This window comes from Cylas formicarius, unplaced genomic scaffold, assembly GCF_029955315.1.
Source record: "Cylas formicarius isolate icCylForm1 unplaced genomic scaffold, icCylForm1.1 PGA_scaffold_2__14_contigs__length_35257938, whole genome shotgun sequence".
In the NCBI taxonomy this organism is placed as follows: Eukaryota; Metazoa; Arthropoda; class Insecta; order Coleoptera; family Brentidae; genus Cylas; species Cylas formicarius.
The window spans coordinates 32543894-32559525 of NW_026844319.1; the positions used below are offsets into that span (position 1 = coordinate 32543894).

Genomic DNA, 15632 nt, shown 5'->3' on the forward strand with positions numbered 1-15632 from the left:
AGCGGGTTGACACGTGTGGATAAAAATACATAACCACTTCGACGCGAGCAAACGACGATATTGCTAAATCATTGAAGCAATTATTATTGACTCATACTGAATTAGAATTGTTTATCATTTCATCAAAACAGTCTTCAAAGTCATCCGGATTTATGGTCTCGTGGTAATCTTCCGTTTGACGCGACTGAAAGGTTAGCAGAAAAAAAAACGAACGAAAAAAATAAAATTCTCAATATATTTACGTTTTTTCAAGTATTTGCAAATTGAGGATGTCAAATTGGAAATGAGAACACGAAAGAATCATATTCTCCAGTTAAGTATTTTAGGTGTTGTCTTATTCATTTTTCTATTAGATGCCTTTAACAGAATGCAAAATATTTTCAAAATAGGTATGAAATTGTAACAAATATCTAATTACAATTATAATATATAAATAGTATTGCAGTAGAGTGTCGAAGTTTCTCAGAAATTAATCAAATAATTTAAGATAAGGCTATTTACTACGATGAAAAATATATCTTGAAAATATCATATTCAGTTATCATACATATTGAAGATCTTAATCTAAGCTGATGTCGTAATCTACGTATAGTTTCTCACAAGGGCCTTAATACCAGTTGATAAGCCTTTTACAAATGTTTGACGGGAACTGATTATATGTTTTGCTAATATACAAGATTTCCCACGGTGGTCAATAGAAATCCTATGAGAAACAAAATAACTGTGACCGCAATAGGTCCTGACGTGCAAGTTAAAAATATTGTGCCGGTTCTAGCCAAAAACGTGTAATGTTTTGGGGAGAAAACGAATTATTCAATTAACTCGAAAGCTCAAAAGCTGTAATATCGACAATATTTTATACAGGGAACGCCGGAAAAGTGCACTTTTGAAAGAAATATAGTATTAATAAAAAGTAAGCAGTCTCTTACCATTTTAAAGAAAGTATTGAAGTTTCTTGACGAAAAATTACAAGGAAATTATCCATATCCATATCCAAAAAAAATTCTGAAAAATATAAGTATATTAAAAAGCTGTGAGAATTTTGCTAAAGCCGGTTACTTCAAGTGAGGGAAACATCAATGCGTTAGTTCACGTTGATATGTATCCTGAAGCCTCTACGCAAGTAGCGGCAAAGGATTTTGGTATTTCAAGAAATTCCGTTGGCATGATTTTGAAACAGCGCGCCCAAGAGGATGCAGACAGGACCATTCTGCGTACTGTGGTAGCAGATTTCCTGGATGACTTGCCTCTAGCTGTTAGAGATTACAAATGTAGATACGCATTTTAAAAAAATGACTTTTTATTTTTACTATATTTCTTTCACGCCAAAATGTCACACTTTATAGAAGCGTTTTTGGCAGATAAGTGAATTTTTCATTTGAAATATTTTTAATTCGTACAAACAAGCTGTGCTGAACTGGTTAACAGGATAAGTGGCCCAGTATTGCCCAAAATTACAGCTCTGAGGACATTTTTAATGGTGACGAGACTGGGCTATTCTACAAGACGACTCCAGATCATAACCTTAGTTGTACAATGTTGGAATGATGTTACTTCGACCACTATTTCGAACTGCTTTCGACATGCAGGTCTGATAAAATCGGAAGATGAGTTTGATTCAGACCTCTGGTTCAGTGGTTCGAGAAGTACAAAAATAATGACCAGGTTCCCCTAATTAATTGATTACGCAATAGCCACCAAGATCTAACCGACATTGAAATGTATCTTCCTGAGCCGAAAAGCTTCCCAACTGTTGATGATAACTTAATAACAACGGAGTTATTAACGGATAATTACTGAAGTTTTACAGCCAAGTCATCCTCAAAGCTCTGGTAACGAAAGCGACGATGATGTTCAACAGGACGAAGTACCAAGTTATTCTGAAGCGCTTTACGTCGCTAAAATTGTTACAATTTTTTTACAATTTACTGATAATGTAACTGATGATATTATGAAAGCGTCCTGGAAGGTTTTTTTACTCAAAAAAAAAAGTACATACGTATATTTACTTGTAGGTTTATATAGATAGATAAGTTTTTAGTTTAGGTACTTTAGTCACTTTCTTTTTGTAGTACCTATATTAGTGTTTATTATTTTTTTACATTTATATAAAATAAAAATATGTACGTACCGATACAATTTTTTTGGTTTTTTTTATAGCGTACTTTCGTTCATAGAGTACTCATAGAGTACACTGTATTTTTTTTTAAATTTCCGTGTTAAATCCAACAAAAACTCCTCAAATCGAGCACCAAAACTCCTTCTTTTTCTTAAGGTAATTACGTAATCATTTCAATTATTTCGAAGCATAATAAAAATTACAATCCGAATTGCGTAGTTTTTTTCGACCGGAATTTCGGACCGTAGTGTCCTAAGGAGACGACATAATTTTTCAAGACGTTTCCCAATGCGCAATTTGTCCTTCCTTACGCAATGAAAATTGTGACCGTTTAACGTTAAATTATTTCCACGCTTAATTGCTTGTTGTTTAGTCAATTAGATCGCAAAACGACCCACGGTACTACCTGCCCGTACATTTTGGCGCATTAGATTTGCCTTTTTGCCTTTATCATTAACAACGTAACTGTCTAGAATGAGTTGAAAATTTATAGTCCGTATTAATGGTAAAAATTTGGATGTTGTTAGTGAACATCGAGGTTTGCGTTTTCGCAAACCTTTGGTCTTTTTTTGTGAAACGAAAGATGACGTTAACAAAATCTTATGACTTGCTTAACTTTTAAAATAGAGTGATTTTGTAAATTTGAAGTTATGGAGCACCCCTCGTATCTCGGATGAAATTCCTTAAAAGTGCGCATTCGACATAGATTTTTACGCAGCATTCGTAGTCAGTTTTCTTCTAAGTAAAAAATTATATTTAAAATAATTATGTTTAGATTTACAAAAAATTGCAATATTTAAATAAGGTAACTATTTTAGATATTTAATTTTTTTTTCCAAGACCTAACGCAAATACCTTAATGAAATTTTGAAACAATCATTTTTTAGGTGATTTATGGTGTCCCAAACTTAAAATTTCAAAAATCACCCAATGTTTGAAAAACTAAGCAAGTCATGACGTCATCTTTCGTTCCACAAAAAAGTACCAAAGATCTGCTGCCAGGCCCTATCTTTACTAACAACGGACAAAATGGGACACAGTGTACACTGGGCTCCCTCACGGTTCCCACTTGGGGCAGTTGCTATTTATTATTTACATTATTGCAAAGCAAATTTAGTTTGTAGACCGACGAGGTAAAACTTTAAAGACATCCTCAGCATTGAAATCGAATGCCTATTGCTTCAAATTCTAGATAAATGGAGAAGACCAACTTAGGGCACGCAATGATGCTGGGCAATCAGAGCCAAACTGAGAGAAAAACAAACACCTGCATACTACTTGCGGCCTGAAACCAAGGAGATTTACAATCCACACAGCAAACCGAATAAGATCCACTAGAGAGAATGCTATGTGTTGGGAATTTCCTTGAGACTGAACCCAATAGATTTTCCAAAATTTATTTTCTTTCTATTATACTATGATATTAGCGTTATTTGAAGATTACGTAAAAGATATAGGCAACGGAATTTGAATTAGATGCTTCAGGGTGATAAAATTAAACAAATATATTTGAGTCATTTTAAATTCAAATATATCGATTTTTCTTGAAAGGCACACGATATATATTATTATCTTTTCTAAAACATCTTATTTTAACTTTTCCAATATTTACCCTTCTTTATGCTTAAGACTTTTCTATAACAATAGTTGCCTTTGAGAAAATGACAATGCCAAATTTTTACCTAACAACTGAGTAAATAAATGCATAAAATAAAAAAAAAACAGTATGGATTTTCCTAAAGCTGAATTATACACTGAGTGAGCCGGAAAAAATACTTCGTTGGCAACTAGAAAATTTCTTCAGTGTTTAATGAAACGGAATCGATGCTAATGGTAATGAAAATTAAAAAAATATACGTTTTATTCGTCACGTTTTTATGAGCCATCCTGTAAATTATGCATCCTAACAATCTTGACAACTTTTGTATTTACTATTCTGTATTCTGTATTCACTTCGGACATTTCCGGAATTTTACAGCACGGGTTGGGAGCAATCGAATACTTTCGGAGATATTTCCCACACTTTGAATTTTGACGTTTATCAATTCTGACATTCATCTACAAGTACTCTATGGTTGCATCACACATTGTACAAAGAAGCAGAGGACCACTACCAAAATGCTCGTTAGATGATATCGAGGCAAAGGTTGGGCGATATCGGCATCAGTTTGCCAGCTTTAAGGGGATCCTAGAGTGATCTTGGTCGAGAAGTAAAAGTTTTCAACAGCATCTGCAGTTATCTCTTGCACACTGTACTTTTCGCTTCTGTCGTTTGGAGCCTGGTATCACGTATACCAGAACAGAACAGAAAGATAACACCACACAAGAATGACATTTTTCTCCTGTGGAATCTGGGATATTAGCTAAAATACAATGTAGCGCCTGTACAATTTCAAATCATGCCTTTACCTATCATTGCCTTCGAATTATTTTTAATTTTTTCTATTTTACTCTTTATTTATTTTATTCTTTTTATGCTGAACTTGATTCATCGCAACCTCCCAAAGCAGTTTTTTTTTTTTCAGAGGATACTGCTGTGGGTTTATTATATTGGGTTGTTCGGAAAGTCATTTCGTTTTTTTTTTTGGGGAACATGAAAGACAGTTTTGGTATAATGAATAAATGATTTATTAAATTATATATTGGCCGTTCTGGTCCGACACCTTTTGCCATCTTTCTGGCAGTAACCTAATTCCCCTCTCATAAAAGTTTTGGTCCTTGCTGGCAAAAAACTGGTTCAGGTGGTTTTTGACATCTTCATTTGAGGTAAAGGTTTTGCCATCCAAAAAATGTTGCAGGAACCGGAACAAATAGTAGTCGGAAGGCGCCAGATCTGGAGAATATGGTGGATGTTGCAGTACGTCCCATTCAAGCTGTAAAAGTTTTTGGCGAGTGACCAAACTTGTGTGAGGTCTCGCATTATCCTGGTGGAACACTACACCCTTCCTGTTGATTAATTCGGGCCTCTTCTCTTTAAGTGAATCATTCAATTTGTCCAGTTGATGACAATAGACTTCTGAATTAATCGTTGTATTGTCCGGCAAAAGCTCAAAAAAACGATTCCTTTGACATCCCACCAAACGGAGAGCATCACCTTTTTTTGGTGAATGTTGGCTTTTGACACGCTTTGAGCCGGTTCGTCTTTTCTGCTCCATGACCTCTTGCGTTTAACATTGTTGTATACAACCCATTTTTCGTCCCCAGTAATAATCCGCTTCAAAAATGGATCATTTTCTTGACGTTTGAGGAGCGAATCACACACGTCAACGCGACGACACAAATTTCGCTCCGAAAGGACATGGGGCACCCACACATCGAGCTTCGAGGTTAAGCCCATGCCTTTCAAATGGCCATAAACAGTCGAATTCGATAAATTTAATCTCTCACCGATCTCTCGTGTGGTTATTCGCCGATTTGCATCAACTAATGCCTTTATCGCATCTTTGTCAGCTTCGACCGGCCTTCCAGACCGTGGTGCATCTTCGACATCAAAATTGCCTTCTCAATACACATCCGTCAATTTTTTTCTCGCTTGGATAGCATTTTTACCTTTTCTGAAGTAAAAAAGTAAAATATGACGAAAATGCTGCTTATTGCTCTCCATATTTAAAAGGGCACCAACCAAAAACTACTGCGTAGAATTAATAGAACTTTTTCACACACAAGCCTTGCGATATCAGCTCTCAAGACATATAAATGGTTATGCGGCTTAAGTGTGAAGTTGGTTTCGAAAAAACGTAATTAAGTCCTCCGACGGGAAAAAACGAAATGACTTTCCGAACAACCTTATATTTATGTCCCAAAAAGCAAATAAGAAAACACATAAATAAATAAAACCTAATTTTATGGTTTAGAACCCGCCTTTAATGTCTACCGAGCAAATCGTCGAACGCATTCTAAACGAGAACGATCGACAGAAAATTTTGATCAATCCACGTTTGAAGTCAACATCAGTCATTCAACATACATTCATTCAATATACATTCAATTCAATTCAATATACAGCTTCTATACGGGAAAAATTTTAAACACAAAGTTGTTTGCATGACACTATACAGGGTATCTCGTAAGTATCTGGGGAAGAGACGCCCTAAAAAACGCGCGTTTGTCCGCTTGTTTATTTCGCAAAGCAAAGAAACCCTTTGGGGGGGCTTTTATCGACTACGTTCATGAAATACCCGCGCCAGTTTCATGCCTCGTCTCACCAAAATCGACCCCGATAAGATAACCGACAAAAAAATAAATAAATAATAAAACCGATCAGCTTCGAAGTTTGATTAATAATCGATAACCCGACAGAAAACGAAGCCTCTTATCGATAAATTAATATTGACCTCGATATTATATATATTTTATACATTTTCGTAAAACCGAGGACCCAGTAGAAACGCGTTTACTGGCGAAAACGCGAAAATTGAGGAGGAGGTGAGAAAAAACGCAGCGGGAAATCCAAGGCCAACGCGATTGCGATTTATTAAACGACATACGATGTGTAGATGCGTGTGTGCGTGTGTGTGTGTGTGTGTGTGCATGTGTGACCGTGTGTCGTATTTAATAAAATTAGACGCTGCAGGCAAGAGTTATTATTAAAAAGCAACACATTTGGGCCAATCGTTGGATATAAAAGCCCACTTATGTACTATATATAACATTTTGCAAATTTTGAACATTTTAACAACTTTTGTTTATTTACAAAAATTTGCGATTTGTTTTAAGACTTTTCTGACTTTTTTGTTTTATTGAAAATTTAGTGCATTTTTTTATGTATTATTATTAATCTTAATGTTAATCTTAACGTTAAATAAATCATGGCCTACTCATAAAATAATTAAGACCTCACCTTACAAAGTGCGATAAAATATATTGTCCACTTGAGAGACTGAATTGAAAATTTTACGCTCTTTTCAGAAATCGGGATAACAAAAGACTTTATCCTACTAGTCTTAAAAAGTGTCTGAACAATGTCACACTTTGGCATAACTTAATAAATAATAAAAATTATCAAATAATAACTTCGAGTGAATTTTCAGAAGAACAAAGGAACAATTATGTCAAACCGAATCAAAGGTTGTGACTTTAAATGTAAAAAAATGGACAATCAAATTAATTTAATTAAATTAGTACTTGGAAAGAACGCAAGGACGACCATCAACCAACTGAAAGAAAAGCAAAGCCTTTGGGACTATTGGACTTCGGGCTTCCACTGGGGGGTACTTGGTACCGGGAAGAAAAAAACGTAAACCAGAAATGATAAAGGAGAAGAAATCACAAAACCAGAAAATGACGAGAGAAAAGAGAAGAAAAGCAATATCGCCGCATCATTACCATGTGAAGATAAACCGTTTGATGGGTTTGAACAATGGGCGGTAAATGATGACTTGAAGAATCCCTCAGTTGCAGATTTCGAGGCAGGTCGATCGCTTGCATCGCAGGTGCAACAAGTGTAACGTTTGTTGGCGTTGAAATAAATTAATGCCAAAATAACTAAAAAAAAAAAAATTCAAAAATAAAAAAAATACTTCGCGTTATTTTATTACTCCCAATTTAAAGAGTCTAAATGCGGGTCCAGACTTCTACTTCTCTCCCAATGCTGAAGTCGGTAGCTGCCACTTTTTGGAGTAATTATTATGTTTTTTAATATTGCACGGAATATCGCGAACACCCTGTACCATACTTAAAATACAAAAGTTTAAGCTGTCTATATGGGCTATATCGCCATGTAAAAGAAACTGACATCTAAAACACAGATTTGACAAAGAATGCCGGAGCACAGGTGGCCAAAACTAAGACGGGGGACTGGAATGTAAAAGAAATGTGGAGGAGAAAAACGCCGTAAAGGAAAATGCCGAAGAAGAGCTATTTGTTACATATCTAACGAAAAGTTTGCGTAAAACAGTATTTTAATTAACATTCGCTGTAGGAACTATGGGAGCGGAGATCCCTGAATAGAAAAGCGAATCTGGGACCCACTGTATAACAATGATCGTCTCTTGTAGGGTCGTGAAGATAAATCACGCCGAGATGGTACACTTTTAAGTGATATATAATTTCTTAAGAAATAACGCCGAAAAATAAAATGGACTAGAGCTTTTTTTATTATGGCACTTTAAAGATCATTTTTAGCAATAATTTTGACTTTTTTATAGATTGCAATTCAAATCACAGCGAAGTCCACTTAAATTTGTGTAGTTCGATATATGTATTTACAAAATAAAAAATAACAAGTTTCAAAAGCGTCCAAAAAAAAAAAATAAGAGGCGTCCGCACACCTACCTCCCAGTCCGGGCTTGTTAACCGGCTGCTGTCCGAACTTGGATATCCAGCGCAAAAATCTGCACGCGCTCTGCGCGGATTCGCGGCACGCGGGCGACGTCCTCTGTAGAACCACCGCCGCCAAACCGCCGCCGCCGCCGCCCGCCTGATCCGAACCGAGCGACAACGGCCTGTACTGGCTATAGGGCGACATATTATATCGCGGCTGCATCAGAGTTGGCGAACTCGCGGCCCATATTTCGTCGAAAAACAATAGAAAACGCCAACTTCGTAGCAACCCGCGACGCGGTCGCACATTTAAAATCGCGCACGCGCACACACGACGCGTCGCGGTAGGCCTCGGAAATCGAACGAAGACGCGGAACGCGTGGAGACGAAGAAGGAAGCGGAGATCACCTGTTACGACGACGCCACATAGCGCACTGACGCGCGCGTGCGATTGTTGTTAACAATTAACGTCGGTACCGCGGTGGTTGCGCCTGAGGTGGGGAGGGGAACGACGGGGCGAGGCCGGGAAAGGCGGAGTCGGCACTTCTTCAACGTTCGACCAGGGTCCGCGTTATTTACAAGTACAATACGACCAAAAATATAGTGTTTTAAGTATTTTACAGTACCTTAAGATGTTTATTCTGCATTAAGTATGTCTTGCCCGAGATAAACCTTAATGAATAATGTAAATACTTGAAATTTTTATTTGAAACGTAAATGGACCGTTTTAAATTTGTTTAAGCATGATGCTGTAGGGTATTTTCCAATAATTAGAGGCGTTTATTATAATGATAATGATATGTATCATTGTTAAGGGTTAAATCCAAATTGATATATGTTCGTATATATTAGAGAGGTATTTGACTGTGCTCCTTCCAGTACGTATTTATGTACCAGATTCTCGAGCTTTGACCCTGAAAGCTGTTATTCACTGGGTAGTTCAAAGTTTAGACATTACCCATTTATTAATTACCTTATATACCAAAAGTTCCGATTCGGAAAGTCTTTTACGAGTTATCTCTGACTTATTTTTCAGAAATTATGAAATTCAAAATTATAACTTGTTTTTCGGGAATTCGGATTAAAATTAAAAATTCTGACTGATTAAAATTAGAAATTCTGACTAATTTTTCAGAAATTTATACATCAGAGAGTCTGACTTGTTTTCCAGAAATTCGGACTAAAATTAGAAATTCTGACATATTCTTCGGAAATTCTGACGAAAATTAGAATTTCTGACTTATTTTAAATAAATTCTTACTTGTTTTCCAGAAATTCCGACTTATTTCTCAAAAACTCTGACTAAAATTAGAAATTCTGATTTATTATCCAGAAATTATAACACATTTTTCAGAAATTCTGACTGATTCTTCAGAAATTCTCATTAAAATTAGAATTTCCGCCCTATATTTCAGAAAGTCTGACTTGTTTTCCAGAAACTCGGACTAAAATTATAAATTCTGATTTATTCTTCAGAAATTCTGAATAAAATTAGAATTCCTGACTTATTTTTCAGATATTCTGATTTGTTTTCCAGAAATGCGGACTAAAATTAGAAATTCTGAATTCCTTTTCAGAATTTCTGACTAAAATAAGAAATTCTGACTAATGAGCAATTCTGACCTATTCTTCAGAAATTCTCACTTACTCTTCAGAAATTCTGACTAAAATTAGAATTTCTGACTTATTTTTCAAAATTTCTTACTTGTTTTCCAGAAATTCTTACGTATTTTTCATAAATTCTGACTAAAATTAGAAATTCTGACTTATTCTTCAGAAATTCTGATTTATTCTTCAGGGATTCTGACTCATTATTTAGAAATTCTGACTAAAATTAGAAATTCTGACTTATTCTTCAGAAATTCTGACCAAAATTAGAATTTCCGACTTATTTTTCAGACATTCTGCCTTATTTTCCAGAAATTCGGACTAAAATTATAAATTCGGACTTATTTTTCAAAATTAGAAATTCATAGAAATTAAATAAACTAAAACCTATATTTTATTTCTCGCAACCTATAAGCTCTTTCATGGTAAGCGGTCAGATCGGACGGAAAGCGATCTCGGAGCGTCGATCGCGTCGTCGCGACATTTCCGACGAATGAAACGCGCGTATATATACCAACTGGTCTCAGCGTGCCTTTCTCGAAGGCAAAACACGTTAATTACACAATTCCTCGGCAAATTAAGCGTACAGAAAATGCTCGACCCGTCATCTAATGGCCGATAGATAAGTATAATCGGGGTAACGGTCTCTTTTTTTTTAAGTCATTTTACGAAACGGCATCTCCTGCCGTGTCTTCCAGAAACAACTTGGCTACCGTAATGGATCGTAAAGTTAACTTTCTGTGAAATGCGCCTCGCACAAAGCGCCGTCCCATTAGCGCACGCAAAGGATAGTTGAAGGACGTATCACCCACCGAAACTATGTCTAACTTCGAAGCCGGGGGTTGTCATCAACCCTAGCGATTTAAGCGGGATGCTTTCGGATTTTTTACTAAACCCACCGGCTCCCTCGCCCTTAAACAAATCTTCCGCTTTTCGACGAATAAAAAATACATTAATTTAAATTTTCAACCTATTTCTAAACACACGAATTGAGTTCAATTTCAGGCACGCAATGAACATAGATAAATACACCTTAATAAGAAGAATAATAACAACAATAACAACAAGAATAATAAAAATAATAACAATAATAATAATGTTACCAATTCGGACAAAAAAAGAGAGGAAAAACAGAAGTACATAAAATAAGTAGTAACTAATATCAAACAAAAATATAGCATAGTGTTGCCTCGGGAATCAAACAATAGGAAATTTGTTTATCAAGTAATTTTTGAAAAGTTTAGTCGTTTGAGACTGCTTAAGTTTGATATTTTATTTGGAGCATTGTCTTATGTTTCCCGCTTAAAAAATTACGATTATGATATATAAATTTTAACATTAGGTGAACATTTAGAAATATGCTCTGAAAAAAAAAATATATTAATCTTAATTAATAAAATTAAATTTTCCCCCTTGAATGGTCATATATTCTTTGCATTGGCATCATGATAAAAAAAGCTATAACAATACACTTTCTTTTCTTTTTTATTGCGTAGCAGAACATTTATATTGCTACTAATAAATTCTACTTTGCCCTCGGTATTGTTTATATCATAAATGTTATTCCAGCAAATAGATATTTTTTCAAATCTCACGATGTTTTAAAAATAGAACCAGTTTTTTTTTTATATTTTAAATGGTCTCTTATATGAGGAACTAGTAGAACTCCGAAGTCATTATGTTCGAATACGTAAATTAATAAATAAATTAATAAAAAAATAAAATAAATATTATCTAAAAAAACAATTATAGTCGTACGTTGGGGGTTTATAAACCACCGAAAGTGCAACCAGAACTTAATGACGCGTACGCTGCGTGTTATTTACAGAGACTACGTGTCATCGATATTCATCTTAATCAAAATAAGCTCTAATAACGGACTAAACATTTCAACATTTCAATTTTAAAAAGCAAAAATTACCATAGAGAAATTTGGAAGATCTCAATTTTCTTTTACTTGGAAATTATGTAATTGTTTGTTGGTAAGCAGAAGAATATTTTTTATTTTAATGATTGGTGGATTAACGCCCATGTGGTTATAGATAATACCAGCCATCGTTCAAGATCCATAGGAAAAACACCATCGTCGTCTTGAATGAGACTCAAGACCAGCAAATATATTGGATTTGGACTCTCCGTACCATAAGACTCATTAATAAAGGACGTCGGTCATATCTCAGGAACCATGAGTCCTACAACTTATAAAAAATATTTCAATAGACCAAGAAAAAAATCTGAAAATTATTTTCAAGCTCATAAAATGGCCGCTAGGGCACGCAACTTCTAATGCAAAATAGAAAATGCGGGTTTTCTCAAGAATATTCCAAATTAACCTATATCAGACTTAGTTTTAACCTAATCTACTCTAGATAACTTTTTTGTTTGAACATTTTTTTCTATCTCGTCAAATTAAGGGTGGGGAAGTGTCAAATATCGATTAGTTTTAAAAAGTATTTATAGGAGCTTCCACTCACGAGTCAATATCACGATATTAATTCTTTTACGAAACGGTAGGAGGCGGGTCATGTCAAAAACAGCTACTTTTATGATTTTATTGAACATTTTAAATATAATAGTATAACTATTTTTAGCTACCATGAAAGAGCGTAAAAAAAAACACAGCAAGTAGTGGAGATACATATAAAAATGTGTTAATTAAACGTATATTTCAACCGTAGCATAGTAATAGTACCAGTGACGACAAAAGTGACGTGGGTTGCTTATATTTTCTACTAGAGTTAAATTTGATTTTGTCCTAATGTGTCCATAATAATCGCCAATAGCCAATAATATTTAAAAAATAAATCGTCAATATAATTTATTAATATATTACATGTCAATATTGGAAACAAGGGTAAAATAACTAAGTAGGCTTAGCGGTTGCCATGGTAACGGCAACATTACTATGGAACCCAGCCCAAACATCAATTTATTGAGGCATTTTCTGAATAATTCTTTCTAACCCAATTTCCTCCCAATAACGTTTTATATATAAAATAAAATAAAACAAGTATCGAACCTTTACTATAAATTATTATCCCGTCATAATACGTCACCTCTTGGTTATCTCTAATACTGCTTCTATTATACTACTTGCTGTGTTTTTTTACACTCTTTCATCCTAGCTAAAAATATTAATACCACTGTATTTGAAATTTTCGAGAAAAATCACAAAAATAGCTGTCTTTGATATGAAGCCTAAAAAAATATTATTCAACTTTTTCTAAACCAATATTTGACCCATCCCCCATCCTTAATTTGACGACATAGAAAAAATATAGCTCAAACATAGAGTAGATTACGTTAAAACTAATTTCGATCTAGGTTAATTTGGAATATTTTTGAAAAAATCCGTTTTTTCCATTTTACAGTGGAGATTACGCCCCCTGACGGCCATTTTATGAAATAATTTCCAGTTTTTTTCTTGGTCGATCTAATTTTTTTTTTCAAGTTGTAGGACTCACGGTTCCCGAGATATGGCCGTGCTTTATTAATAAGAACAATTCAACCATGAAACATGGACAACTTTTTATTTTCCCGTACACTTTTGCATTTTCGTCATGATTCAAATTTTACAAAATTATATGAATTACATGGCGATTCAAACCAGTAAAGTCGTGCTTTTCGCATCGATCAAAGGAGATCAAAAAACGGTACCACCGACGCCATATGGGATCCGTGGCCGCTAGGAGACGATACTACCATCGATCGGTTGCTCGTCTATTGCACGGCCCGGAAAAGGTAATGAAACAGTTACGTAAAGTACACGTTGAACATAAAACTCGAAACGATCATTCGGTTTTTATTCGAGAGACGATAATTTTTACAAAGGCAAAATTCGTAGTATCTGCGGTAAAGTATGAATTTCGCCAGGCTATCGCGTATCGACTTTCACAAGTACAACCTTCGATAGCTCAGTTGGTAGAGCGGTGGACTGTAGAGGCATGCACCCGTTGACATCCATAGGTCGCTGGTTCAAATCCGGCTCGAAGGAGATCTTTTTTTTTGCTCGCGAAAACATTCGAAACCATTGGATGAACATTTAAAATACGATCCCGCAATCTAAACGCACTTTCTAAGCGTTTTTGGAGGTTAGAGCTTTTGCGGCGGTGTTTGCGTTGGGGCCCACGTGTTCCCGCATCTGACCCACTTCCATAGTCATTTTGTTTGCATTCCTAATGGCCTGTCTTGTCGACATAACAAAGTGAACTCGTTCTGGTTTGCGAGGGCGACTTTGGCCGATATTTCCCAAATCAATTCTCGATGAAAAATGACACGCGAGTGGAGTGTTTGTATTGACATTTTTTTTTTCGACTTACAAGTTCGGTCCAAATGAATAACTGATTCTATACTTTTCGCAGGGCTGCTAACTATTGTGCAGACGTAAAATTAATAAAACATCCGAAGCACCCCTTGCTCCAATGTGAAACCAAATCGTTAATATACCCCAAAATTTGTACATTTTAACTCATTTGACCAACCTTGACAAACCGTGAATCGACTCCACATGACTTGGTCCACTTCCAACACAATTTGCGCAAAAATGTTTCATCTTCTTTTCTATTCCCAAATGTAAATGTTCAATATTAGCAAGCTCTTTTACTTTGCACTCGTACCATTTTCGAATCCCTTTAATGTCAGAAATAAGTCCCGATTTGTTTTAATCAAATTCATATTGGATCCAGTTTTCTAAACAAAATTTTTTAAATTTTATATTTTTGTGATCGTAATACTCCAGCAATTATATTGAGATTATTGGTAAAGCGAATCCTCTCGAATATCAAATTTTGTAAATAAAAAACTTAGATGTTGATATATTTTTACCAAATTTGTTCATTTTGTTACTATATTTCTTATAAAAAAGACGACTTATTTTTTGTAAAAATTTCAAAAAACCATTAATCAGTATTAGGCAATCATATAACAAAAATATTTACTAAAGTCAACATTTCATACTAGATTGTTTTTATATGTGCTTTTCATTGGCATTTTCATTTAAATATTAGTAAACTTTGCAATTTTTGAGACACTTAAAGCCACAAAATTTAACGCGTAAAGATATCTATCACCAAAAATTACAATAAATGATAATAAATGGACTTCTTTCTAAATAATTGTGAATTTAATTCTAAAAATATAAAGAACATTTTTTGGTCTATGTCTCTGATATTATAGTAAGCCAGCTGTGACCCGAAACTAAAGTAACGGAGAATATCGCACCTAAAAAAGCGTGAAAATCGGGCCAGAAAATTGCTTTTTTTTTTCAACCGTGCAAGAGAGGCGGAAGTCAATCAAGGTCATAAGCAAAAGCGTTTAATGGCGGTTCGAATTCACCGACGAGAAAATGGGACAGAAAACAATGGACAAAGTTCGGCCGCGTGCGTGCCCTGGCACCGCAGAAAAATACAACAATGGGAAAACCGCAACGCTGAAAGGATTTATGCGTTAACTGCCAAACCGCATTAGTTCGATAGCTGTAGTTAATTCCTCTGGCTAAAAGATGTAGGAAGAACAATAAAACTGTGTTTTGTTGCTAAGAATCACAAAAATTTTAAAACAAAACATTTTCTTTGTATTATTATGTTTAAACAATTATATTCGCGCTTCATAATGTAAATAATTAGATTAATAATTATGATTTAAC

The 15632-nt window shown here is 34.9% G+C and overlaps 1 protein-coding gene and 1 non-coding gene across 5 annotated transcripts in view; one reads left to right on the forward strand and one right to left on the reverse strand.

Moving 5' to 3' along the window:
* The window catches only part of LOC132697913 (serine/threonine-protein kinase tricornered), a 101844-nt gene that overhangs the window by 85481 nt on the left and 731 nt on the right, over positions 1-15632 (reverse strand). The window contains exon 1 of one of the 4 annotated variants that reach the window (XM_060663672.1): positions 8393-8800. The exons of the other annotated variants lie outside the window; for them this stretch is intronic. Within the exon in view, the coding sequence (XP_060519655.1) occupies positions 8393-8603 (211 nt within the window). The 5' untranslated portion in view covers positions 8604-8800. Of the gene's footprint in view, positions 1-8392; positions 8801-15632 lie in introns of those variants that run through there. 4 annotated transcript variants of the gene reach the window in all.
* Positions 13892-13982, forward strand: Trnay-gua (transfer RNA tyrosine (anticodon GUA)). The gene is given in 2 exon segments: positions 13892-13928; positions 13947-13982. It is a non-coding gene; the product is annotated as a tRNA-Tyr (tRNA).